General features: G+C 41.0%; 1 protein-coding gene and 26 non-coding genes across 30 annotated transcripts in view; 1 reads left to right on the plus strand and 26 right to left on the minus strand.

The window, feature by feature from the left end:
• Positions 1-25,876, plus strand: part of itpr3 (inositol 1,4,5-trisphosphate receptor, type 3) — a 153,395-nt gene that overhangs the window by 90,057 nt on the left and 37,462 nt on the right. For all 4 annotated transcript variants that reach the window (XM_075475918.1, XM_075475919.1, XM_075475920.1 and 1 more), the window contains one exon: positions 25,618-25,818. In XM_075475918.1, the coding sequence (XP_075332033.1) occupies positions 25,618-25,818 (201 nt within the window). The remainder of the gene's footprint in view (positions 1-25,617; positions 25,819-25,876) is intronic.
• Positions 11-82, minus strand: trnae-uuc (transfer RNA glutamic acid (anticodon UUC)). Its single transcript has one exon. It is a non-coding gene; the product is annotated as a tRNA-Glu (tRNA).
• On the minus strand, positions 1,936-2,007 carry trnae-uuc (transfer RNA glutamic acid (anticodon UUC)). The gene has a single exon. It is a non-coding gene; the product is annotated as a tRNA-Glu (tRNA).
• Positions 2,581-2,652, minus strand: trnae-uuc (transfer RNA glutamic acid (anticodon UUC)). Its single transcript has one exon. It is a non-coding gene; the product is annotated as a tRNA-Glu (tRNA).
• trnae-uuc (transfer RNA glutamic acid (anticodon UUC)) lies at positions 3,224-3,295 on the minus strand. Its single transcript has one exon. It is a non-coding gene; the product is annotated as a tRNA-Glu (tRNA).
• trnae-uuc (transfer RNA glutamic acid (anticodon UUC)) lies at positions 4,503-4,574 on the minus strand. Its single transcript has one exon. It is a non-coding gene; the product is annotated as a tRNA-Glu (tRNA).
• On the minus strand, positions 5,148-5,219 carry trnae-uuc (transfer RNA glutamic acid (anticodon UUC)). The gene has a single exon. It is a non-coding gene; the product is annotated as a tRNA-Glu (tRNA).
• On the minus strand, positions 7,072-7,143 carry trnae-uuc (transfer RNA glutamic acid (anticodon UUC)). Its single transcript has one exon. It is a non-coding gene; the product is annotated as a tRNA-Glu (tRNA).
• trnae-uuc (transfer RNA glutamic acid (anticodon UUC)) lies at positions 8,360-8,431 on the minus strand. Its single transcript has one exon. It is a non-coding gene; the product is annotated as a tRNA-Glu (tRNA).
• Positions 9,646-9,717, minus strand: trnae-uuc (transfer RNA glutamic acid (anticodon UUC)). Its single transcript has one exon. It is a non-coding gene; the product is annotated as a tRNA-Glu (tRNA).
• Positions 10,291-10,362, minus strand: trnae-uuc (transfer RNA glutamic acid (anticodon UUC)). The gene has a single exon. It is a non-coding gene; the product is annotated as a tRNA-Glu (tRNA).
• trnae-uuc (transfer RNA glutamic acid (anticodon UUC)) lies at positions 11,571-11,642 on the minus strand. Its single transcript has one exon. It is a non-coding gene; the product is annotated as a tRNA-Glu (tRNA).
• On the minus strand, positions 12,216-12,287 carry trnae-uuc (transfer RNA glutamic acid (anticodon UUC)). The gene has a single exon. It is a non-coding gene; the product is annotated as a tRNA-Glu (tRNA).
• On the minus strand, positions 12,862-12,933 carry trnae-uuc (transfer RNA glutamic acid (anticodon UUC)). The gene has a single exon. It is a non-coding gene; the product is annotated as a tRNA-Glu (tRNA).
• trnae-uuc (transfer RNA glutamic acid (anticodon UUC)) lies at positions 13,505-13,576 on the minus strand. Its single transcript has one exon. It is a non-coding gene; the product is annotated as a tRNA-Glu (tRNA).
• trnae-uuc (transfer RNA glutamic acid (anticodon UUC)) lies at positions 14,150-14,221 on the minus strand. Its single transcript has one exon. It is a non-coding gene; the product is annotated as a tRNA-Glu (tRNA).
• Positions 15,429-15,500, minus strand: trnae-uuc (transfer RNA glutamic acid (anticodon UUC)). The gene has a single exon. It is a non-coding gene; the product is annotated as a tRNA-Glu (tRNA).
• On the minus strand, positions 16,074-16,145 carry trnae-uuc (transfer RNA glutamic acid (anticodon UUC)). Its single transcript has one exon. It is a non-coding gene; the product is annotated as a tRNA-Glu (tRNA).
• trnae-uuc (transfer RNA glutamic acid (anticodon UUC)) lies at positions 16,719-16,790 on the minus strand. The gene has a single exon. It is a non-coding gene; the product is annotated as a tRNA-Glu (tRNA).
• On the minus strand, positions 18,639-18,710 carry trnae-uuc (transfer RNA glutamic acid (anticodon UUC)). The gene has a single exon. It is a non-coding gene; the product is annotated as a tRNA-Glu (tRNA).
• trnae-uuc (transfer RNA glutamic acid (anticodon UUC)) lies at positions 19,281-19,352 on the minus strand. Its single transcript has one exon. It is a non-coding gene; the product is annotated as a tRNA-Glu (tRNA).
• trnae-uuc (transfer RNA glutamic acid (anticodon UUC)) lies at positions 19,926-19,997 on the minus strand. The gene has a single exon. It is a non-coding gene; the product is annotated as a tRNA-Glu (tRNA).
• Positions 21,214-21,285, minus strand: trnae-uuc (transfer RNA glutamic acid (anticodon UUC)). The gene has a single exon. It is a non-coding gene; the product is annotated as a tRNA-Glu (tRNA).
• On the minus strand, positions 21,859-21,930 carry trnae-uuc (transfer RNA glutamic acid (anticodon UUC)). Its single transcript has one exon. It is a non-coding gene; the product is annotated as a tRNA-Glu (tRNA).
• On the minus strand, positions 22,504-22,575 carry trnae-uuc (transfer RNA glutamic acid (anticodon UUC)). Its single transcript has one exon. It is a non-coding gene; the product is annotated as a tRNA-Glu (tRNA).
• Positions 24,384-24,455, minus strand: trnae-uuc (transfer RNA glutamic acid (anticodon UUC)). The gene has a single exon. It is a non-coding gene; the product is annotated as a tRNA-Glu (tRNA).
• On the minus strand, positions 25,027-25,098 carry trnae-uuc (transfer RNA glutamic acid (anticodon UUC)). The gene has a single exon. It is a non-coding gene; the product is annotated as a tRNA-Glu (tRNA).

Consider the following 25,876-nt stretch of genomic DNA (forward strand, 5'->3'; position numbering starts at 1 on the left):
CAATTAACTATTCCCATACCGGGAGTTGAACCCGGGCCGCCTGGGTGAAAACCAGGAATCCTAGCCGCTAGACCATATGGGACTGAAATATGTTGTTTTCTAGAATATGTTGCAGCCTGAAATTCAAAAATTGAACCGTAAGAACAAACGAAATTAAGCTGATGAGACAAAATGTATTAGACCAAATTAGTCCAATTCATATAAAGGCAACGAAGAAATAAGTAGCTTAGCTCAGGAAACCAACAGATTGAACTTAAACTTCTCAATCTAATCCCCCGCCCAGTCCAATCTTGGTCACAAATGTATGGAGCAGTTTGTCTGCATCAGTCTGAGACAGGATGTTCCCAATTTTGGCAATATTACGAAGGTGAAAGAAAGCAGTCCTAGAAACCTGTTTTATATGTGAGTCAAAGGACAGATCCTGGTTAAAAATAACTCCAACTTTCCTCAATGTAGTACTAGAAGCCAAAGATATGCCATCTAGAGTAACTATAGGAAAGCAATGCTTCCATCACTTTGCCAAGAGCACTGATGAAACCCCATACCATCACAGACATTGGCTGTTGGACTGGTCACTGAGGACAGTCTGCATTCTGAGGACATGGAGCACACAGCTTCCAACAAAACCATTTAGTCAAGTAACTATTCCCATACCTAGAGTTGAACCCGGGCCACCTGGGTGAAAACCAGGAATCCTAGCCGCTAGACCATATGGGACAGAAATCTAGTGTTTTCTAGAATATGTTGCAGCCTGAAATTCAAAAATTGAACCGTAAGAACAAACGAAATTAAGCTGATGAGACTAAATGTATTAGACCAAATTAGTCCAATTCATATAAAGGCAACGTAGAAATAAGTAGCTTAGCTCAGGAAACCAACAGATTGAACTGAAACTTCTCAATCCAATCCCCCGCCCAGTCCAATCTTGAAGTCACAAATGTATGGAGCAGTTTTTCTGCATCAGTCTGAGACAGGATGTTCCCAATTTTGGCAATATTACGAAGGTGAAAGAAGGCAGTCCTAGAAACCTGTTTTATATTTGATTCAAAGAACAGATCCTGGTCAAAAATAACTCCAACTTTCCTCAATGTATTACTAGAAGCCAAAGATATGCCATCTAGAGTAACTATAGGAAAACAATGCTCCCATCACTTTGCCAAGAGCACTGATGAAACCCCATACCATCACAGAGATTGGCTGTTGGACTGGGCACTGAGGACAGTCTGCATTCTGAGGACATGGAGCACACAGCTTCCATTTCTTCCAAACAACCATTTAGTCAAATAACTATTCCCATACCGGGAGTTGAACCCTGGCCGCCTGGGTGAAAACCTGGAATCCTAGCCGCTAGACCATATGGGACTGAAATCTGTTGTTTTCTAGAATATGTTGCAGCCTGAAATTCAAAAATTGAACCGTAAGAACAAACGAAATTAAGCTGATGAGACAAAATGTATTAGACCAAATTAGTCCAATTCATATAAAGGCAACGTAGAAATAAGTAGCTTAGCTCAAGAAACCAACATATTGAACTTAAACTTCTCATTCCAATCCCCCGCCCAGTCCAATCTTGAAGTCACAAATGTATGGAGCAGTTTTTCTGCATCAGTCTGAGACAGGATGTTCCCAATTTTGGCAATATTACGAAGGTGAAAGAAGGCAGTCCTAGAAACCTGTTTTATATGTGAGTCAAAGGACAGATCCTGGTCAAAAGTAACTCCAACTTTCCTCAATGTAGTACTAGAAGCCAAAGATTTGCCTTCTAGAGTAACTATAGGAAGACAACGCTTCCATCACTTTGCCAAGAGCACTGATGAAACCCCATACCATCACAGAGATTGGCTGTTGGACTGGTCACTGAGGACAGTCTGCATTCTAAGGACATGGAGCACACAGCTTCCATTTCTGCCAACCAACCATTTAGTCAAATAACTATTCCCATACCGGGAGTTGAACCCGGGCCACCTGGGTGAAAACCAGGAATCCTAGCCGCTAGACCATATGGGACAGAAATGTGTTGTTTTCTAGAATATGTTGCAGCCTGAAATTAAAAAATTAATCTGTAAGAACAAACAAAATTAAGCTGATGAGACAAAATGTATGAGTCCAAATTCGTCCAATTCATATAAAGGCAACGTAGAAATAAGTAGCTTAGCTCAGGAAACAGACAGATTGAACTGAAACTTCTCAATCCAATCCCCCGCCCAGTCCAATCTTGAAGTCACAAATGTATGGAGCAGTTTTTCTGCATCAGTCTGAGACAGGATGTTCCCAATTTTGGCAATATTACGAAGGTGAAAGAAGGCAGTCCCAGAAACCTGTTTTATATGTGAGTCAAAGGACAGATTCTGGTCAAAAATAACTCCAACTTTCCTCAATGTAGGACTAGAAGCCAAAGATATGCCATCTAGAGTAACTATAGGAAAACAATGCTTCCATCACTTTGCCAAGAGCACTGATGAAACCCCATACCATCACAGAGATTGGCTGTTGGACTGGTCACTGAGGAAAGTCTGCATTCTGAGGACATGGAGCACACAGCTTCCATTTCTTCCAACCAACCATTTAGTCAAATAACTATTCCCATACCGGGAGATGAACCCGGGCCGCCTGGGTGAAAACCAGGAATCCTAGCCGCTAGACCATATGGGACAGCAATCTGTTGTTTTCTAGAATATGTTGCAGCCTGAAATTAAAAAATTAATCTGTAAGAACAAACAAAATTAAGCTGATGAGACAAAATGTATGAGTCCAAATTCGTCCAATTCATATAAAGGCAACGTAGAAATAAGTAGCTTAGCTCAGGAAACCAACAGATTGAACTGAAACTTCTCAATCCAATCCCCCGCCCAGTCCAATCTTGGTCACAAATGTATGGAGCAGTTTTTCTGCATCAGTCTGAGACAGGATGTTCCCAATTTTGGCAATATTACGAAGGTGAAAGAAGGCAGTCCTAGAAACCTGTTTTATATGTGAGTCAAAGGACTGATCCTGGTCAAAAATAACTCCAACTTTCCTCAATGTATTACTAGAAGCCAAAGATATGCCATCTAGAGTAACTATAGGAAAACAATGCTCCCATCACTTTGCCAAGAGCACTGATGAAACCCCATACCATCACAGAGATTGGATGTTGGACTGGTCACTGAGGACAGTCTGCATTCTGAGGACATGGAGCACACAGCTTCCATTTCTTCCAAACAACCATTTAGTCAATTAACTATTCCCATACCGGGAGTTGAACCCGGGCCGCCTGGGTGAAAACCAGGAATCCTAGCCGCTAGACCATATGGGACTGAAATATGTTGTTTTCTAGAATATGTTGCAGCCTGAAATTCAAAAATTGAACCGTAAGAACAAACGAAATTAAGCTGATGAGACAAAATGTATTAGACTTAATTAGTCCAATTCATATAAAGGCAACGAAGAAATAAGTAGCTTAGCTCAGGAAACCAACAGATTGAACTTAAACTTCTCAATCTAATCCCCCGCCCAGTCCAATCTTGGTCACAAATGTATGGAGCAGTTTGTCTGCATCAGTCTGAGACAGGATGTTCCCAATTTTGGCAATATTACGAAGGTGAAAGAAAGCAGTCCTAGAAACCTGTTTTATATGTGATACAAAGGACAGATCCTGGTTAAAAATAACTCCAACTTTCCTCAATGTAGTACTAGAAGCCAAAGATATGCCATCTAGAGTAACTATAGGAAAGCAATGCTTCCATCACTTTGCCAAGAGCACTGATGAAACCCCATACCATCACAGAGATTGGCTGTTGGACTGGTCACTGAGGACAGTCTGCATTCTGAGGACATGGAGCACACAGCTTCCAACAAAACCATTTAGTCAAGTAACTATTCCCATACCTAGAGTTGAACCCGGGCCACCTGGGTGAAAACCAGGAATCCTAGCCGCTAGACCATATGGGACAGCAATCTGATGTTTTCTAGAATATGTTGCAGCCTGAAATTCAAAAATTAATCTGTAAGAACAAACAAAATTAAGCTGATGAGACAAAATGTATGAGTCCAAATTCGTCCAATTCATATAAAGGCAACGTAGAAATAAGTAGCATAGCTCAGGAAACCAACAGATTGAACTGAAACTTCTCAATCCAATCCCCCGCCCAGTCCAATCTTGAAGTCACAAATTATGGAGCAGTTTTTCTGCATCAGTCTGAGACAGGATGTTCCCAATTTTGGCAATATTACGAAGGTGAAAGAAGGCAGTCCTAGAAACCTGTTTTATATTTGATTCAAAGAACAGATCCTGGTCAAAAATAACTCCAACTTTCCTCAATGTATTACTAGAAGCCAAAGATATGCCATCTAGAGTAACTATAGGAAAACAATGTTTCCATCACTTTGCCAAGAGCACTGATGAAACCCCATACCATCACAGAGATTGGCTGTTGGACTGGTCACTGTGGACAGTCTGCATTCTGAGGACTTGGAGCACACAGCTTCCATTTCTTCCAACCAACCATTTAGTCAAATAACTATTCCCATACCGGGAGTTGAACCCAGGCCGCCTGGGTGAAAACCAGGGATCCTAGCCGCTAGACCATATGGGACATAAATCTAGTGTTTTCAAGAATATGTTGCAGCCTGAAATTCAAAAATTGAACCGTAAGAACAAACGAAATTAAGCTGATGAGACAAAATGTATGAGTCCAAATTCGTCCAATTCATATAAAGGCAACGTAGAAATAAGTAGCTTAGCTCAGGAAACCAACAGATTGAACTGAAACTTCTCAATCCAATCCCCCGCCCAGTCCAATCTTGAAGTCACAAATGTATGGAGCAGTTTTTCTGCATCAGTCTGAGACAGGATGTTCCCAATTTTGGCAATATTACGAAGGTGAAAGAAGGCAGTCCTAGAAACCTGTTTTATATTTGATTCAAAGAACAGATCCTGGTCAAAAATAACTCCAACTTTCCTCAATGTATTACTAGAAGCCAAAGATATGCCATCTAGAGTAACTATAGGAAAACAATGCTCCCATCACTTTGCCAAGAGCACTGATGAAACCCCATACCATCACAGAGATTGGCTGTTGGACTGGTCACTGAGGAAAGTCTGCATTCTGAGGACATGGAGCACACAGCTTCCATTTCTTCCAAACAACCATTTAGTCAAATAACTATTCCCATACCGGGAGTTGAACCCTGGCCGCCTGGGTGAAAACCAGGAATCCTAGCCGCTAGACCATATGGGACTGAAATATGTTGTTTTCTAGAATATGTTGCAGCCTGAAATTCAAAAATTGAACCGTAAGAACAAACGAAATTAAGCTGATGAGACAAAATGTATTAGACCAAATTAGTCCAATTCATATAAAGGCAACGAAGAAATAAGTAGCTTAGCTCAGGAAACCAACAGATTGAACTTAAACTTCTCAATCTAATCCCCCGCCCAGTCCAATCTTGGTCACAAATGTATGGAGCAGTTTGTCTGCATCAGTCTGAGACAGGATGTTCCCAATTTTGGCAATATTACGAAGGTGAAAGAAAGCAGTCCTAGAAACCTGTTTTATATGTGAGTCAAAGGACAGATCCTGGTTAAAAATAACTCCAACTTTCCTCAATGTAGTACTAGAAGCCAAAGATATGCCATCTAGAGTAACTATAGGAAAGCAATGCTTCCATCACTTTGCCAAGAGCACTGATGAAACCCCATACCATCACAGACATTGGCTGTTGGACTGGTCACTGAGGACAGTCTGCATTCTGAGGACATGGAGCACACAGCTTCCAACAAAACCATTTAGTCAAGTAACTATTCCCATACCTAGAGTTGAACCCGGGCCACCTGGGTGAAAACCAGGAATCCTAGCCGCTAGACCATATGGGACAGAAATCTAGTGTTTTCTAGAATATGTTGCAGCCTGAAATTCAAAAATTGAACCGTAAGAACAAACGAAATTAAGCTGATGAGACTAAATGTATTAGACCAAATTAGTCCAATTCATATAAAGGCAACGTAGAAATAAGTAGCTTAGCTCAGGAAACCAACAGATTGAACTGAAACTTCTCAATCCAATCCCCCGCCCAGTCCAATCTTGAAGTCACAAATGTATGGAGCAGTTTTTCTGCATCAGTCTGAGACAGGATGTTCCCAATTTTGGCAATATTACGAAGGTGAAAGAAGGCAGTCCTAGAAACCTGTTTTATATGTGAGTCAAAGGACAGATCCTGGTCAAAAGTAACTCCAACTTTCCTCAATGTAGTACTAGAAGCCAAAGATTTGCCTTCTAGAGTAACTATAGGAAGACAATGCTCCCATCACTTTGCCAAGAGCACTGATGAAACCCCATACCATCACAGAGATTGGCTGTTGGACTGGTCACTGAGGACAGTCTGCATTCTGAGGACATGGAGCACACAGCTTCCATTTCTTCCAACCAACCATTTAGTCAAATAACTATTCCCATACCGGGAGTTGAACCGGGCCGCCTGGGTGAAAACCAGGAATCCTAGCCGCTAGACCATATGGGACAGAAATCTAGTGTTTTCTAGAATATGTTGCAGCCTGAAATTCAAAAATTGAACAATAAGAACAAACGAAATTAAGCTGATGAGACAAAATGTATTAAACCAAATTAGTCCAATTTATATAAAGGCAACGCAGAAATAAGTAGCTTAGCTCAGGAAACCAACAGATTGAACTGAAACTTCTCAATCCAATCCCCCGCCCAGTCCAATCTTGAAGTCACAAATGTATGGAGCAGTTTTTCTGCATCAGTCTGAGACAGGATGTTCCCAATTTTGGCAATATTACGAAGGTGAAAGAAGGCAGTCCTAGAAACCTGTTTTATATGTGAGTCAAAGGACAGATCCTGGTCAAAAATAACTCCAACTTTCCTCAATGTAGTACTAGAAGCCAAAGATATGCCTTCTAGAGTAACTATAGGAAAACAACTCTTCCATCACTTTGCCAAGAGCACTGATGAAACCCCATACCATCACAGAGATTGGCTGTTGGACTGGTCGCTGAGGACAGTGTGCATTCTGAGGACATGGAGCACACAGCTTCCATTTCTTCCAAACAACCATTTAGTCAAATAACTATTCCCATACCGGGAGTTGAACCCGGGTCACCTGGGTGAAAACCAGGAATCCTAGCCGCTAGACCATATGGGACAGCAATCTGATGTTTTCTAGAATATGTTGCAGCCTGAAATTCAAAAATTAATCTGTAAGAACAAACAAAATTAAGCTGATGAGACAAAATGTATGAGTCCAAATTCGTCCAATTCATATAAAGGCAACGTAGAAATAAGTAGCTTAGCTCAGGAAACCAACAGATTGAACTGAAACTTCTCAATCCAATCCCCCGCCCAGTCCAATCTTGGTCACAAATGTATGGAGCAGTTTTTCTGCATCAGTCTGAGACAGGATGTTCCCAATTTTGGCAATATTACGAAGGTGAAAGAAGGCAGTCCTAGAAACCTGTTTTATATGTGAGTCAAAGGACTGATCCTGGTCAAAAATAACTCCAACTTTCCTCAATGTATTACTAGAAGCCAAAGATATGCCATCTAGAATAACTATAGGAAAACAATGCTTCCATCACTTTGCTTAGAGCACTGATGAAACCCCATACCATCACAGAGATTGGCTGTTGGACTGGTCACTGAGGACAGTCTGCATTCTGAGAACATGGAGCACACAGCTTCCATTTATTCCAACAAAACCATTTAGTCAATTAACTATTCCAATACCAGGAGTTGAACCCGGGCCGCCTGGGTGAAAACCAGGAATCCTAGCCGCTAGACCATATGGGACAGCAATCTATCGTTTTCTAGAATATGTTGCAGCCTGAAATTCAAAAATTGAACCGTAACAACAAATGAAATTAAGCTGATGAGACAAAATGTATTAGACCAAATTAGTCCAATTCATATAAAGGCAACGCAGAAATAAGTAGCTTAGCTCAAGAAACCAACATATTGAACTTAAACTTCTCAATCCAATCCCCCGCCCAGTCCAATCTTGGTCACAAATGAATGGAGCAGTTTTTCTGCATCAGTCTGAGACAGGATGTTCCCAATTTTGGCAATATTACGAAGGTGACAGAAGGAAGTCCTAGAAACCTGTTTTATATGTGAGTCAAAGGACAGATCCTGGTCAAAAATAACTCCAACTTTCCTCAATGTAGTACTAGAAGCCAAAGATATGCCATCTAGAGTAACAATAGGAAGACAATGTTTCCATCACTTTGCCAAGAGCACTGATGAAACCCCATACCATCACAGAGATTGGCTGTTGGACTGGTCGCTGAGGACAGTCTGCATTCTAAGGACATGGAGCACACAGCTTCCATTTCTTCCAACAAAACCATTTAGTCAAATAACTATTCCCATACCGGGAGTTGAACCCGGGCCGCCTGGGTGAAAACCAGGAATCCTAGCCGCTAGACCATATGGGACAGCAATCTGTTGTTTTCTAGAATATGTTGCAGCCTGAAATTAAAAAATTAATCTGTAAGAACAAACAAAATTAAGCTGATGAGACAAAATGTATGAGTCCAAATTCGTCCAATTCATATAAAGGCAACGTAGAAATAAGTAGCTTAGCTCAGGAAACCAACAGATTGAACTGAAACTTCTCCCCAATCCAATCCCCCGCCCAGTCCAATCTTGGTCACAAATGTATGGAGCACTTTTTCTGCATCAGTCTGAGAGGATGTTCCCAATTTTGGCAATATTACGAAGGTGACAGAAGGAAGTCCTAGAAACCTGTTTTATATGTGAGTCAAAGGACTGATCCTGGTCAAAAATAACTCCAACTTTCCTCAATGTATTACTAGAAGCCAAAGATATGCCATCTAGAATAACTATAGGAAAACAATGCTTCCATCACTTTGCTTAGAGCACTGATGAAACCCCATACCATCACAGAGATTGGCTGTTGGACTGGTCACTGAGGACAGTCTGCATTCTGAGAACATGGAGCACACAGCTTCCATTTATTCCAACAAAACCATTTAGTCAATTAACTATTCCAATACCAGGAGTTGAACCCCCGCCGCCTGGGTGAAAACCAGGAATCCTAGCCGCTAGACCATATGGGACAGCAATCTATCGTTTTCTAGAATATGTTTTAGCCTGAAATTCAAAAATTGAACCGTAACAACAAATGAAATTAAGCTGATGAGACAAAATATATTAGACCAAATTAGTCCAATTCATATAAAGGCAACGCAGAAATAAGTAGCTTAGCTCAAGAAACCAACATATTGAACTTAAACTTCTCAATCCAATCCCCCGCCCAGTCCAATCTTGGTCACAAATGTATGGAGCAGTTTTTCTGCATCAGTCTGAGAGGATGTTCCCAATTTTGGCAATATTACGAAGGTGAAAGAAGGCAGTCCCAGAAACCTGTTTTATATGTGAGTCAAAGGACAGATCTGGTCAAAAATAACTCCAACTTTCCTCAATGTAGTACTAGAAGCCAAAGATATGCCTTCTAGAGTAACTATAGGAAGACAACGCTTCCATCACTTTGCCAAGAGCACTGATGAAACCCCATACCATCACAGAGATTGGCTGTTGGACTGGTCACTGAGGACAGTCTGCATTCTGAGGACATGGAGCACACAGCTTCCATTTATTACAACAAAACCATTTAGTCAAGTAACTATTCCCATACCGGGAGTTGAACCCGGGCCGCCTGGGTGAAAACCAGGAATCCTAGCCGCTAGACCATATGGGACAGCAATCTGTTGTTTTCAAGAATATGTTGCAGCCTGAAATTCAAAAATTGAACCGTAAGAACAAATGAAATTAAGCTGATGAGACAAAATGTATGAGTCCAAATTCGTCCAATTCATATAAAGGCAACGTAGAAATAAGTAGCTTAGCTCAGGAAACAGACAGATTGAACTGAAACTTCTCAATCCAATCCCCCGCCCAGTCCAATCTTGAAGTCACAAATGTATGGAGCAGTTTTTCTGCATCAGTCTGAGACAGGATGTTCCCAATTTTGGCAATATTACGAAGGTGAAAGAAGGCAGTCCCAGAAACCTGTTTTATATGTGAGTCAAAGGACAGATTCTGGTCAAAAATAACTCCAACTTTCCTCAATGTAGGACTAGAAGCCAAAGATATGCCATCTAGAGTAACTATAGGAAAACAATGTTTCCATCACTTTGCCAAGAGCACTGATGAAACCCCATACCATCACAGAGATTGGCTGTTGGACTGGTCACTGAGGAAAGTCTGCATTCTGAGGACATGGAGCACACAGCTTCCATTTCTTCCAAACAACCATTTCGTCAAATAACTATTCCCATACCGGGAGTTGAACCCTGGCCGCCTGGGTGAAAACCAGGAATCCTAGCCGCTAGACCATATGGGACTGAAATATGTTGTTTTCTAGAATATGTTGCAGCCTGAAATTCAAAAATTGAACCGTAAGAACAAACGAAATTAAGCTGATGAGACAAAATGTATTAGACCAAATTAGTCCAATTCATATAAAGGCAACGAAGAAATAAGTAGCTTAGCTCAGGAAACCAACAGATTGAACTTAAACTTCTCAATCTAATCCCCCGCCCAGTCCAATCTTGGTCACAAATGTATGGAGCAGTTTGTCTGCATCAGTCTGAGACAGGATGTTCCCAATTTTGGCAATATTACGAAGGTGAAAGAAAGCAGTCCTAGAAACCTGTTTTATATGTGAGTCAAAGGACAGATCCTGGTTAAAAATAACTCCAACTTTCCTCAATGTAGTACTAGAAGCCAAAGATATGCCATCTAGAGTAACTATAGGAAAGCAATGCTTCCATCACTTTGCCAAGAGCACTGATGAAACCCCATACCATCACAGAGATTGGCTGTTGGACTGGTCACTGAGGACAGTCTGCATTCTGAGGACATGGAGCACACAGCTTCCAACAAAACCATTTAGTCAAGTAACTATTCCCATACCTAGAGTTGAACCCGGGCCACCTGGGTGAAAACCAGGAATCCTAGCCGCTAGACCATATGGGACAGAAATCTAGTGTTTTCTAGAATATGTTGCAGCCTGAAATTCAAAAATTGAACCGTAAGAACAAACGATATTAAGCTGATGAGACTAAATGTATTAGACCAAATTAGTCCAATTCATATAAAGGCAACGTAGAAATAAGTAGCTTAGCTCAGGAAACCAACAGATTGAACTGAAACTTCTCAATCCAATCCCCCGCCCAGTCCAATCTTGAAGTCACAAATGTATGGAGCAGTTTTTCTGCATCAGTCTGAGACAGGATGTTCCCAATTTTGGCAATATTACGAAGGTGAAAGAAGGCAGTCCTAGAAACCTGTTTTATATTTGATTCAAAGAACAGATCCTGGTCAAAAATAACTCCAACTTTCCTCAATGTATTACTAGAAGCCAAAGATATGCCATCTAGAGTAACTATAGGAAAACAATGCTCCCATCACTTTGCCAAGAGCACTGATGAAACCCCATACCATCACAGAGATTGGCTGTTGGACTGGGCACTGAGGACAGTCTGCATTCTGAGGACATGGAGCACATAGCTTCCATTTCTTCCAAACAACCATTTAGTCAAATAACTATTCCCATACCGGGAGTTGAACCCTGGCCGCCTGGGTGAAAACCAGGAATCCTAGCCGCTAGACCATATGGGACTGAAATCTGTTGTTTTCTAGAATATGTTGCAGCCTGAAATTCAAAAATTGAACCGTAAGAACAAACGAAATTAAGCTGATGAGACAAAATGTATTAGACCAAATTAGTCCAATTCATATAAAGGCAACGTAGAAATAAGTAGCTTAGCTCAGGAAACCAACAGATTGAACTGAAACTTCTCAATCCAATCCCCCGCCCAGTCCAATCTTGAAGTCACAAATGTATGGAGCAGTTTTTCTGCATCAGTCTGAGACAGGATGTTCCCAATTTTGGCAATATTACGAAGGTGAAAGAAGGCAGTCCTAGAAACCTGTTTTATATGTGAGTCAAAGGACAGATCCTGGTCAAAAGTAACTCCAACTTTCCTCAATGTAGTACTAGAAGCCAAAGATTTGCCTTCTAGAGTAACTATAGGAAGACAACGCTTCCATCACTTTGCCAAGAGCACTGATGAAACCCCATACCATCACAGAGATTGGCTGTTGGACTGGTCACTGAGGACAGTCTGCATTCTAAGGACATGGAGCACACAGCTTCCATTTCTGCCAACCAACCATTTAGTCAAATAACTATTCCCATACCGGGAGTTGAACCCGGGCCACCTGGGTGAAAACCAGGAATCCTAGCCGCTAGACCATATGGGACAGAAATCTGTTGTTTTCTAGAATATGTTGCAGCCTGAAATTAAAAAATTAATCTGTAAGAACAAACAAAATTAAGCTGATGAGACAAAATGTATGAGTCCAAATTCGTCCAATTCATATAAAGGCAACGTAGAAATAAGTAGCTTAGCTCAGGAAACAGACAGATTGAACTGAAACTTCTCAATCCAATCCCCCGCCCAGTCCAATCTTGAAGTCACAAATGTATGGAGCAGTTTTTCTGCATCAGTCTGAGACAGGATGTTCCCAATTTTGGCAATATTACGAAGGTGAAAGAAGGCAGTCCCAGAAACCTGTTTTATATGTGAGTCAAAGGACAGATTCTGGTCAAAAATAACTCCAACTTTCCTCAATGTAGGACTAGAAGCCAAAGATATGCCATCTAGAGTAACTATAGGAAAACAATGTTTCCATCACTTTGCCAAGAGCACTGATGAAACCCCATACCATCACAGAGATTGGCTGTTGGACTGGTCACTGAGGACAGTCTGCATTCTGAGGACATGGAGCACACAGCTTCCATTTATTACAACAAAACCATTTAGTCAAGTAACTATTCCCATACCGGGAGTTGAACCCGGGCCGCCTGGGTGAAAACCAGGAATCCTAGCCGCTAGACCATATGGGACAGCAATCTGTTGTTTTCTAGAATATGTTGCAGCCTGAAATTAAAAAATTAATCTGTAAGAACAAACAAAATTAAGCTGATGAGACAAAATGTATGAGTCCAAATTCGTCCAATTCATATAAAGGCAACGTAGAAATAAGTAGCTTAGCTCAGGAAACCAACAGATTGAACTGAAACTTCTCAATCCAATCCCCCGCCCAGTCCAATCTTGGTCACAAATGTATGGAGCAGTTTTTCTGCATCAGTCTGAGACAGGATGTTCCCAATTTTGGCAATATTACGAAGGTGAAAGAAGGCAGTCCTAGAAACCTGTTTTATATGTGAGTCAAAGAACAGATCCTGGTCAAAAATAACTCCAACTTTCCTCAATGTATTACTAGAAGCCAAAGATATGCCATCTAGAGTAACTATAGGAAAACAATGCTCCCATCACTTTGCCAAGAGCACTGATGAAACCCCATACCATCACAGAGATTGGATGTTGGACTGGTCACTGAGGACAGTCTGCATTCTGAGGACATGGAGCACACAGCTTCCATTTCTTCCAAACAACCATTTAGTCAATTAACTATTCCCATACCGGGAGTTGAACCCGGGCCGCCTGGGTGAAAACCAGGAATCCTAGCCGCTAGACCATATGGGACAGAAACCTAGTGTTTTCAAGAATATGTTGCAGCCTGAAATTCAAAAATTGAACCGTAAGAACAAATGAAATTAAGCTGATGAGACAAAATGTATGAGTCCAAATTCGTCCAATTCATATAAAGGCAACGTAGAAATAAGTAGCTTAGCTCAGGAAACAGACAGATTGAACTGAAACTTCTCAATCCAATCCCCCGCCCAGTCCAATCTTGAAGTCACAAATGTATGGAGCAGTTTTTCTGCATCAGTCTGAGACAGGATGTTCCCAATTTTGGCAATATTACGAAGGTGAAAGAAGGCAGTCCCAGAAACCTGTTTTATATGTGAGTCAAAGGACAGATTCTGGTCAAAAATAACTCCAACTTTCCTCAATGTAGGACTAGAAGCCAAAGATATGCCATCTAGAGTAACTATAGGAAAACAATGTTTCCATCACTTTGCCAAGAGCACTGATGAAACCCCATACCATCACAGAGATTGGATGTTGGACTGGTCACTGAGGAAAGTCTGCATTCTGAGGACATGGAGCACACAGCTTCCATTTCTTCCAAACAACCATTTAGTCAAATAACTATTCCCATACCGGGAGTTGAACCCAGGCCGCCTGGGTGAAAACCAGGAATCCTAGCCGCTAGACCATATGGGACTGAAATATGTTGTTTTCTAGAATATGTTGCAGCCTGAAATTCAAAAATTGAACCGTAAGAACAAACGAAATTAAGCTGATGAGACAAAATGTATTAGACCAAATTAGTCCAATTCATATAAAGGCAACGAAGAAATAAGTAGCTTAGCTCAGGAAACCAACAGATTGAACTTAAACTTCTCAATCTAATCCCCCGCCCAGTCCAATCTTGGTCACAAATGTATGGAGCAGTTTGTCTGCATCAGTCTGAGACAGGATGTTCCCAATTTTGGCAATATTACGAAGGTGAAAGAAAGCAGTCCTAGAAACCTGTTTTATATGTGATACAAAGGACAGATCCTGGTTAAAAATAACTCCAACTTTCCTCAATGTAGTACTAGAAGCCAAAGATATGCCATCTAGAGTAACTATAGGAAAGCAATGCTTCCATCACTTTGCCAAGAGCACTGATGAAACCCCATACCATCACAGAGATTGGCTGTTGGACTGGTCACTGAGGACAGTCTGCATTCTGAGGACATGGAGCACACAGCTTCCAACAAAACCATTTAGTCAAGTAACTATTCCCATACCTAGAGTTGAACCCGGGCCACCTGGGTGAAAACCAGGAATCCTAGCCGCTAGACCATATGGGACAGCAATCTGATGTTTTCTAGAATATGTTGCAGCCTGAAATTCAAAAATTAATCTGTAAGAACAAACAAAATTAAGCTGATGAGACAAAATGTATGAGTCCAAATTCGTCCAATTCATATAAAGGCAACGTAGAAATAAGTAGCTTAGCTCAGGAAACCAACAGATTGAACTGAAACTTCTCAATCCAATCCCCCGCCCAGTCCAATCTTGAAGTCACAAATTATGGAGCAGTTTTTCTGCATCAGTCTGAGACAGGATGTTCCCAATTTTGGCAATATTACGAAGGTGAAAGAAGGCAGTCCTAGAAACCTGTTTTATATTTGATTCAAAGAACAGATCCTGGTCAAAAATAACTCCAACTTTCCTCAATGTATTACTAGAAGCCAAAGATATGCCATCTAGAGTAACTATAGGAAAACAATGCTCCCATCACTTTGCCAAGAGCACTGATGAAACCCCATACCATCACAGAGATTGGATGTTGGACTGGGCACTGAGGACAGTCTGCATTCTGAGAACATGGAGCACACAGCTTCCATTTCTTCCAAACAACCATTTAGTCAAATAACTATTCCCATACCGGGAGTTGAACCCTGGCCGCCTGGGTGAAAACCAGGAATCCTAGCCGCTAGACCATATGGGACTGAAATCTGTTGTTTTCTAGAATATGTTGCAGCCTGAAATTCAAAAATTGAACCGTAAGAACAAACGAAATTAAGCTGATGAGACAAAATGTATTAGACCAAATTAGTCCAATTCATATAAAGGCAACGTAGAAATAAGTAGCTTTGCTCAAGAAACCAACAGATTGAACTGAAACTTCTCATTCCAATCCCCCGCCCAGTCCAATCTTGAAGTCACAAATGTATGGAGCAGTTTTTCTGCATCAGTCTGAGACAGGATGTTCCCAATTTTGGCAATATTACGAAGGTGAAAGAAGGCAGTCCTAGAAACCTGTTTTATATGTGAGTCAAAGGACAGATCCTGGTCAAAAGTAACTCCAACTTTCCTCAATGTAGTACTAGAAGCCAAAGATTTGCCTTCTAGAGTAACTATAGGAAGACAACGCTTCCATCACTTTGCCAAGAGCACTGATGAAACCCCATACCATCACAGAGATTGGCTGTTGGACTGGGCACTGAGGACAGTCTGCATTCTAAGGACATGGAGCACACAGCTTCCATTTCTGCCAACCAACCATTTAGTCAAATAACTATTCCCATACCGGGAGTTGAACCCGGGCCACCTGGGTGAAAACCAGGAATCCTAGCCGCTAGACCATATGGGACAGAAATCTGTTGTTTTCTAGAATATGTTGCAGCCTGAAATTAAAAAATTAATCTGTAAGAACAAACAAAATTAAGCTGATGAGACAAAATGTATGAGTCCAAATTCGTCCAATTCATATAAAGGCAACGTAGAAATAAGTAGCTTAGCTCAGGAAACAGACAGATTTAACTGAAACTTCTCAATCCAATCCCCCGCCCAGTCCAATCTTGAAGTCACAAATGTATGGAGCAGTTTTTCTGCATCAGTCTGAGACAGGATGTTCCCAATTTTGGCAATATTACGAAGGTGAAAGAAGGCAGTCCCAGAAACCTGTTTTATATGTGAGTCAAAGGACAGATTCTGGTCAAAAATAACTCCAACTTTCCTCAATGTAGGACTAGAAGCCAAAGATATGCCATCTAGAGTAACTATAGGAAAACAATGTTTCCATCACTTTGCCAAGAGCACTGATGAAACCCCATACCATCACAGAGATTGGCTGTTGGACTGGTCACTGTGGACAGTCTGCATTCTGAGGACTTGGAGCACACAGCTTCCATTTCTTCCAACCAACCATTTAGTCAAATAACTATTCCCATACCGGGAGTTGAACCCAGGCCGCCTGGGTGAAAACCAGGGATCCTAGCCGCTAGACCATATGGGACATAAATCTAGTGTTTTCAAGAATATGTTGCAGCCTGAAATTCAAAAATTGAACCGTAAGAACAAACGAAATTAAGCTGATGAGACAAAATGTATGAGTCCAAATTCGTCCAATTCATATAAAGGCAACGTAGAAATAAGTAGCTTAGCTCAGGAAACCAACAGATTGAACTGAAACTTCTCAATCCAATCCCCCGCCCAGTCCAATCTTGAAGTCACAAATGTATGGAGCAGTTTTTCTGCATCAGTCTGAGACAGGATGTTCCCAATTTTGGCAATATTACGAAGGTGAAAGAAGGCAGTCCTAGAAACCTGTTTTATATTTGATTCAAAGAACAGATCCTGGTCAAAAATAACTCCAACTTTCCTCAATGTATTACTAGAAGCCAAAGATATGCCATCTAGAGTAACTATAGGAAAACAATGCTCCCATCACTTTGCCAAGAGCACTGATGAAACCCCATACCATCACAGAGATTGGCTGTTGGACTGGGCACTGAGGACAGTCTGCATTCTGAGGACATGGAGCACACAGCTTCCATTTCTTCCAAACAACCATTTAGTCAAATAACTATTCCCATACCGGGAGTTGAACCCTGGCAGCCTGGGTGAAAACCAGGAATCCTAGCCGCTAGACCATATGGGACTGAAATCTGTTGTTTTCTAGAATATGTTGCAGCCTGAAATTCAAAAATTGAACCGTAAGAACAAACGAAATTAAGCTGATGAGACAAAATGTATTAGACCAAATTAGTCCAATTCATATAAAGGCAACGAAGAAATAAGTAGCTTAGCTCAGGAAACCAACAGATTGAACTTAAACTTCTCAATCTAATCCCCCGCCCAGTCCAATCTTGAAGTCACAAATGTATGGAGCAGTTTGTCTGCATCAGTCTGAGACAGGATGTTCCCAATTTTGGCAATATTACGAAGGTGAAAGAAAGCAGTCCCAGAAACCTGTTTTATATGTGATACAAAGGACAGATCCTGGTTAAAAATAACTCCAACTTTCCTCAATGTAGTACTAGAAGCCAAAGATATGCCATCTAGAGTAACTATAGGAAAGCAATGCTTCCATCACTTTGCCAAGAGCACTGATGAAACCCCATACCATCACAGACATTGGCTGTTGGACTGGTCACTGAGGACAGTCTGCATTCTGAGGACATGGAGCACACAGCTTCCAACAAAACCATTTAGTCAAGTAACTATTCCCATACCTAGAGTTCAACCCGGGCCACCTGGGTGAAAACCAGGAATCCTAGCCGCTAGACCATATGGGACACCAATCTAGTGTTTTCTAGAATATGTTGCAGCCTGAAATTCAAAAATTGAACAATAAGAACAAACGAAATTAAGCTGATGAGACTAAATGTATTAAACCAAATTAGTCCAATTCATATAAAGGCAACGCAGAAATAAGTAGCTTAGCTCAGGAAACCAACAGATTGAACTGAAACTTCTCAATCCAATCCCCCGCCCAGTCCAATCTTGGTCACAAATGTATGGAGCAGTTTTTCTGCATCAGTCTGAGACAGGATGTTCCCAATTTTGGCAATATTACGAAGGTGAAAGAAAGCAGTCCCAGAAACCTGTTTTATATGTGAGTCAAAGGACAGATCCTGGAATAACTCCAACTTTCCTCAATGTAGTACTAGAAGCCAAAGATATGCCATCTAGAGTAACTATAGGAAAGCAATGCTTCCATCACTTTGCCAAGAGCACTGATGAAACCCCATACCATCACAGAGATTGGCTGTTGGACTGGTCGCTGTGGACAGTCTGCATTCTGAGGACATGGAGCACACAGCTTCCATTTTTTCCAAACAACCATTTAGTCAAATAACTATTCCCATACCGGGAGTTGAACCCGGGCCGCCTGGGTGAAAACCAGGAATCCTAGCCGCTAGACCATATGGGACAGCAATCTGTTGTTTTCTAGAATATGTTGCAGCCTGAAATTAAAAAATTAATCTGTAAGAACAAACAAAATTAAGCTGATGAGACTAAATGTATCAGACCAAATTAGTCCAATTCATATAAAGGCAACGTAGAAATAAGTAGCTTAGCTCAGGAAACCAACAGATTGAACTTAAACTTCTCAATCTAATCTCCCGCCCACTCCAATCTTGGTCACAAATTATGGAGCAGTTTTTCTGCATCAGTCTGAGACAGGATGTTCCCAATTTTGGCAATATTACGAAGGTGAAAGAAGGCAGTCCTAGAAACCTGTTTTATACTTGATTCAAAGAACAGATCCTGGTCAAAAATAACTCCAACTTTCCTCAATGTAGTACTAGAAGTAAAAGATATGCCATCTAAAGTAACTATAGGAAAACAACACTACGATAACTTTGCCAAGAGCACTGATGAAACCCCATACCATCACAGAGATTGGCTGTTGGACTGGTCACTGAGGACAGTCTGCATTCTGAGGACATGGAGCACACAGCTTCCATTTCTTCCAACCAACCATTTAGTCAAATAACTATTCCCATACCGGGAGTTGAACCCGGGCCGCCTGGGTGAAAACCAGGAATCCTAGCCGCTAGACCATATGGGACAGAAATCTAGTGTTTTCTAGAATATGTTGCAGCCTGAAATTCAAAAATTGAACAATAAGAACAAACGAAATTAAGCTGATGAGACAAAATGTATTAAACCAAATTAGTCCAATTTATATAAAGGCAACGCAGAAATAAGTAGCTTAGCTCAGGAAACCAACAGATTGAACTGAAACTTCTCAATCCAATCCCCCGCCCAGTCCAATCTTGAAGTCACAAATGTATGGAGCAGTTTTTCTGCATCAGTCTGAGACAGGATGTTCCCAATTTTGGCAATATTACGAAGGTGAAAGAAGGCAGTCCTAGAAACCTGTTTTATATGTGAGTCAAAGGACAGATCCTGGTCAAAAATAACTCCAACTTTCCTCAATGTAGTACTAGAAGCCAAAGATATGCCTTCTAGAGTAACTATAGGAAAACAACTCTTCCATCACTTTGCCAAGAGCACTGATGAAACCCCATACCATCACAGAGATTGGCTGTTGGACTGGTCGCTGAGGACAGTCTGCATTCTGAGGACATGGAGCACACAGCTTCCATTTCTTCCAAACAACCATTTAGTCAAATAACTATTCCCATACCGGGAGTTGAACCCGGGTCACCTGGGTGAAAACCAGGAATCCTAGCCGCTAGACCATATGGGACAGAAATCTAGTGTTTTCTAGAATATGTTGCAGCCTGAAATTCAAAAATTAATCTGTAAGAACAAACAAAATTAAGCTGATGAGACAAAATGTATGAGTCCAAATTCGTCCAATTCATATAAAGGCAACGTAGAAATAAGTAGCTTAGCTCAGGAAACCAACAGATTGAACTGAAACTTCTCAATCCAATCCCCCGCCCAGTCCAATCTTGGTCACAAATGTATGGAGCAGTTTTTCTGCATCAGTCTGAGACAGGATGTTCCCAATTTTGGCAATATTACGAAGGTGAAAGAAGGCAGTCCTAGAAACCTGTTTTATATGTGAGTCAAAGGACTGATCCTGGTCAAAAATAACTCCAACTTTCCTCAATGTATTACTAGAAGCCAAAGATATGCCATCTAGAATAACTATAGGAAAACAATGCTTCCATCACTTTGCTTAGAGCACTGATGAAACCCCATACCATCACAGAGATTGGCTGTTGGACTGGTCACTGAGGACAGTCTGCATTCTGAGAACATGGAGCACACAGCTTCCATTTATTCCAACAAAACCATTTAGTCAATTAACTATTCCAATACCAGGAGTTGAACCCGGGCCGCCTGGGTGAAAACCAGGAATCCTAGCCGCTAGACCATATGGGACAGCAATCTATCGTTTTCTAGAATATGTTGCAGCCTGAAATTCAAAAATTGAACCGTAACAACAAATGAAATTAAGCTGATGAGACAAAATGTATTAGACCAAATTAGTCCAATTCATATAAAGGCAACGCAGAAATAAGTAGCTTAGCTCAAGAAACCAACATATTGAACTTAAACTTCTCAATCCAATCCCCCGCCCAGTCCAATCTTGGTCACAAATGTATGGAGCAGTTTTTCTGCATCAGTCTGAGACAGGATGTTCCCAATTTTGGCAATATTACGAAGGTGACAGAAGGAAGTCCTAGAAACCTGTTTTATATGTGAGTCAAAGGACAGATCCTGGTCAAAAATAACTCCAACTTTCCTCAATGTAGTACTAGAAGCCAAAGATATGCCATCTAGAGTAACAATAGGAAGACAATGTTTCCATCACTTTGCCAAGAGCACTGATGAAACCCCATACCATCACAGAGATTGGCTGTTGGACTGGTCGCTGAGGACAGTCTGCATTCTGAGGACATGGAGCACACAGCTTCCATTTCTTCCAACAAAACCATTTAGTCAAATAACTATTCCCATACCGGGAGTTGAACCCGGGCCGCCTGGGTGAAAACCAGGAATCCTAGCCGCTAGACCATATGGGACAGCAATCTGTTGTTTTCTAGAATATGTTGCAGCCTGAAATTAAAAAATTAATCTGTAAGAACAAACAAAATTAAGCTGATGAGACAAAATGTATGAGTCCAAATTCGTCCAATTCATATAAAGGCAACGTAGAAATAAGTAGCTTAGCTCAGGAAACCAACAGATTGAACTGAAACTTCTCCCCAATCCAATCCCCCGCCCAGTCCAATCTTGGTCACAAATGTATGGAGCAGTTTTTCTGCATCAGTCTGAGAGGATGTTCCCAATTTTGGCAATATTACGAAGGTGACAGAAGGAAGTCCTAGAAACCTGTTTTATATGTGAGTCAAAGGACTGATCCTGGTCAAAAATAACTCCAACTTTCCTCAATGTATTACTAGAAGCCAAAGATATGCCATCTAGAGTAACAATAGGAAAACAATGCTTCCATCACTTTGCCAAGAGCACTGATGAAACCCCATACCATCACAGAGATTGGCTGTTGGACTGGTCGCTGAGGACAGTCTGCATTCTGAGGACATGGAGCACACAGCTTCCATTTCTTCCAACAAAACCATTTAGTCAAATATATATTCCCATACCGGGAGTTGAACCCGGGCCGCCTGGGTGAAAACCAGGAATCCTAGCCGCTAGACCATATGGGACAGCAATCTGTTGTTTTCTAGAATATGTTGCAGCCTGAAATTCAAAAATTGAACCGTAACAACAAATGAAATTAAGCTGATGAGACAAAATATATTAGACCAAATTAGTCCAATTCATATAAAGGCAACGCAGAAATAAGTAGCTTAGCTCAAGAAACCAACAGATTGAACTTAAACTTCTCAATCCAATCCCCCGCCCAGTCCAATCTTGAAGTCACAAATGTATGGAGCAGTTTTTCTGCATCAGTCTGAGACAGGATGTTCCAAATTTTGGCAATATTACGAAGGTGAAAGAAGGCAGTCCCAGAAACCTGTTTTATATTTGAGTCAAAGAACAGATCCTGGTCAAAAATAACTCCAACTTTCCTCAATGTAGTTCTAGAAGCCAAAGATATGCCATCTAGAGTAAATATAGGAAGACAATGCTTCCATCACTTTGCCAAGAGCACTGATGAAACCCCATACCATCACAGAGATTAGCTGTTGGACAGGTCACTGAGGACAGTCTGCATTCTGAGGACATAGAGCACACAGCTTCCATTTCTTCCAAACAACCATTTAGTCAAATAACTATTCCCATACCGGGAGTTGAACCCAGGCCGCCTGGGTGAAAACCAGGAATCCTAGCCGCTAGACCATATGGGACAGAAATCTGTTGTTTTCTAGAATATGTTGCAGCCTGAAATTCAAAAACTGAAGCGTAAGAACAAACGAAATTAAGCTGATGAGACTAAATGTATGAGACCAAATTAGTCCAATTCATATAAAGGCAACGTAGAAATAAGTAGCTTAGCTCAGGAAACCAACAGATTGAACTTAAACTTCTCAATCTAATCCCCCGCCCAGTCCAATCTTGAAGTCACAAATGTATGGAGCAGTTTTTCTGCATCAGTCTGAGACAGGATGTTCCAAATTTTGGAATTATTACGAAGGTGAAAGAAGGCAGTCCCAGAAACCTGTTTTATATGTGAGTCAAAGGACAGATCCTGGTCAAAAATAACTCCAACTTTCCTCAATGTAGTACTAGAAGCCAAAGATATGCCTTCTAGAGTAACTATATAGGAAGACAACGCTTCCATCACTTTGCCAAGAGCACTGATGAAACCCCATACCATCACAGAGATTGGCTGTTGGACTGGTCGCTGAGGACATTCTGAGCAGTGGTGTCAAAAGTACACACATTTGTTACTTAAGTAGAAGTATAGATACTGCAGTTTAAAAACACTTTGATAAAAGTTGAAGTATCAACTTGACTTTTTTACTTAAGTAAAAGTGAAAAAGTATGTGCTCCAAAACCTACTTAAAGTATAAAAGTATAAAGTAACCTTTAAATATTTTTTTTTTTAAAAACCCACACTCAAAAAGGTAGATGCCACTATATGAATTGCAAGCTTAATTTGAAAACTGATTAGTTCTACATGTGGCCCAAGACAACAATCATAAAACCATTACTGTGAAAGACAAAGTCACTCAAGGAGCATGTTCTTTCTCAAACTTTATTGGAACTCAGTCCCATCAAAAAAACAAAAAAAAGCCTTACTGCCTGAAAAAATATATAACTATGCCAGTTGTTATTCCGAAAACATCAGAGGCAAGGCTAACACCTTTGACAATTGTTAGCTGCTAACCGGTCATGTCTTGGCATGTTCCTATGCTAGCCAAGCTGCAGCAAAATATATCAATTATCGGTTCACAGTTCGGTGGTAACAAAGAATAAGCTTATCTTTTACCTCTACATGTTTTTTCAAATTGGAGGGAGAGTTCTTGAACGCCAAAATTATGTGGGTCTTGGGTGTGCAGAGTTTACATTGCACATTACATTGAGTCATTTTTGCACCTGACTATTTTGAAAAAGGATAGGGCCAAGGATGAGGAAGGTCTTTTTGGTCTCCGTCTCCATCTCCCGATACGCTCTCGCCTGTGTCCGACCTTTCAGACATTTCGCCATCTTTTTCTGAATCTTTTTCTGAATCGGACATTTTGCGTGGCAGCTTCGCGTTTGCAGTTAGTTGTAGAACACCTGCTCGCTCCTGACGAATGACGATTTAATTTGACGAATAGCCTAACCAATGAGTGTTTGCGTTATATGATTCATCCAATTACACTCGTTCTCACTAGGTGTGAATGGCGCACATGACGTGAAATACATAAACATTAAACTGAAGCCAAGAGTTAAAAAAAAAAAAAAAAAAAAAAACTGAAGCCAAGAGTAACGAGGCTGTTTGTTTTGAAAATGTAAGGAATAGAAAGTACAGATACTTGTGTGAAAATGTAATGAGTAGAAGTAAGAAGTAGGCAGAAAAATAAGTAATGGAGTAAAGTACAGATACCTAAAAAGTGTACTTAAGTACAGTAACAAAGTATTTGTACTTCGTTACTTGACACCTCTGATTCTGAGGACATGGAGCACACAGCTTCCATTTCTTCCAAACAACCATTTAGTCAAATAACTATTCCCATACCGGGAGTTGAACCCAGGCCACCTGGGTGAAAACCAGGAATCCTAGCCGCTAGACCATATGGGACAGAAATCTAGTGTTTTCAAGAATATGTTGCAGCCTGAAATTCAAAAATTGAACCGTAAGAACAAACGAAATTAAGCTGATGAGACTAAATGTATGAGACCAAATTAGTCCAATTCATATAAAGGCAACGTAGAAATAAGTAGCTTAGCTCAGGAAACCAACAGATTGAACTGAAACTTCTCAATCCAATCCCCCGCCCAGTCCAATCTTGGTCACAAATGTATGGAGCAGTTTTTCTGCATCAGTCTGAGACAGGATGTTCCCAATTTTGGCAATATTACGAAGGTGAAAGAAGGCAGTCCTAGAAACCTGTTTTATATGTGAGTCAAAGGACAGATTCTGGTCAAAAATAACTCCAACTTTCCTCAATGTAGTACTAGAAGCCAAAGATATGCCATCTAGAGTAACTATAGGAAAACAATGCTTCCATCACTTTGCCAAGAGCACTGATGAAACCCCATACCATCACAGAGATTGGCTGTTGGACTGGTCGCTGAGGACAGTCTGCATTCTGAGGACATGGAGCACACAGCTTCCATTTCTTCCAAACAACCATTTAGTCAAATAACTATTCCCATACCGGGAGTTGAACCCGGGCCGCCTGGGTGAAAACCAGGAATCCTAGCCGCTAGACCATATGGGACAGCAATCTGTTGTTTTCTAGAATATGTTGCAGCCTGAAATTCAAAAATTGAACCGTAAGAACATACGAAATTAAGCTGATGAGACAAAATGCATGAGTCCAAATTAGTCCAATTCATATAAAGGCAACGAAGAAATAAGTAGCTTAGCTCAGGAAACCAACAGATTGAACTGAAACTTCTCAATCCAATCCCCCGCCCAGTCCAATCTTGAAGAAACAAATGTATGGAGCAGTTTGTCTGCATCAGTCTGAGACAGGATGTTCCCAATTTTGGCAATATTATGAAGGTGAAAGATATGGGACATATGGGACAGAACTTTAATAGTCTTAGTGTTTCATGGACAACTTAGTATCACATGTTTCAAATAATATCATCCTCTTTTATCCTTTATGTCTTGAGGATATGATTGTATTCTAACCAACTCGTTGGTTTCATAGATAGTTATTGCTGAGTATCATCAGCATATCAGTGGAACTATAAGCCATGCTTTCCAATAAGGTTTTCCTGCTCACTTCCAGCTGCTGGAGGCGGAGACGGTGCAGCACATCTTCAGTAACAACTACCAGCTGTGCAGCGAGATCTCGGAGAGCGTCCTGCATCACTTCATCCACTGCCTGGCCACGCACGGCCGCCACGTCCAGTACCTGAACTTCCTCCACACCATCATCAAGGCTGAGGGCAAGTACGTGAAGAAGTGCCAGGACATGATCATGACCGAGGTGAGGACCAGACCACGCGTGCCCCTGTAGGAAAAACGCCTCGGTGCGTTTGTGTTGA

This window comes from Odontesthes bonariensis, chromosome 10 (genome assembly GCF_027942865.1).
Source record: "Odontesthes bonariensis isolate fOdoBon6 chromosome 10, fOdoBon6.hap1, whole genome shotgun sequence".
Classification (NCBI taxonomy): Eukaryota; Metazoa; Chordata; class Actinopteri; order Atheriniformes; family Atherinopsidae; genus Odontesthes; species Odontesthes bonariensis.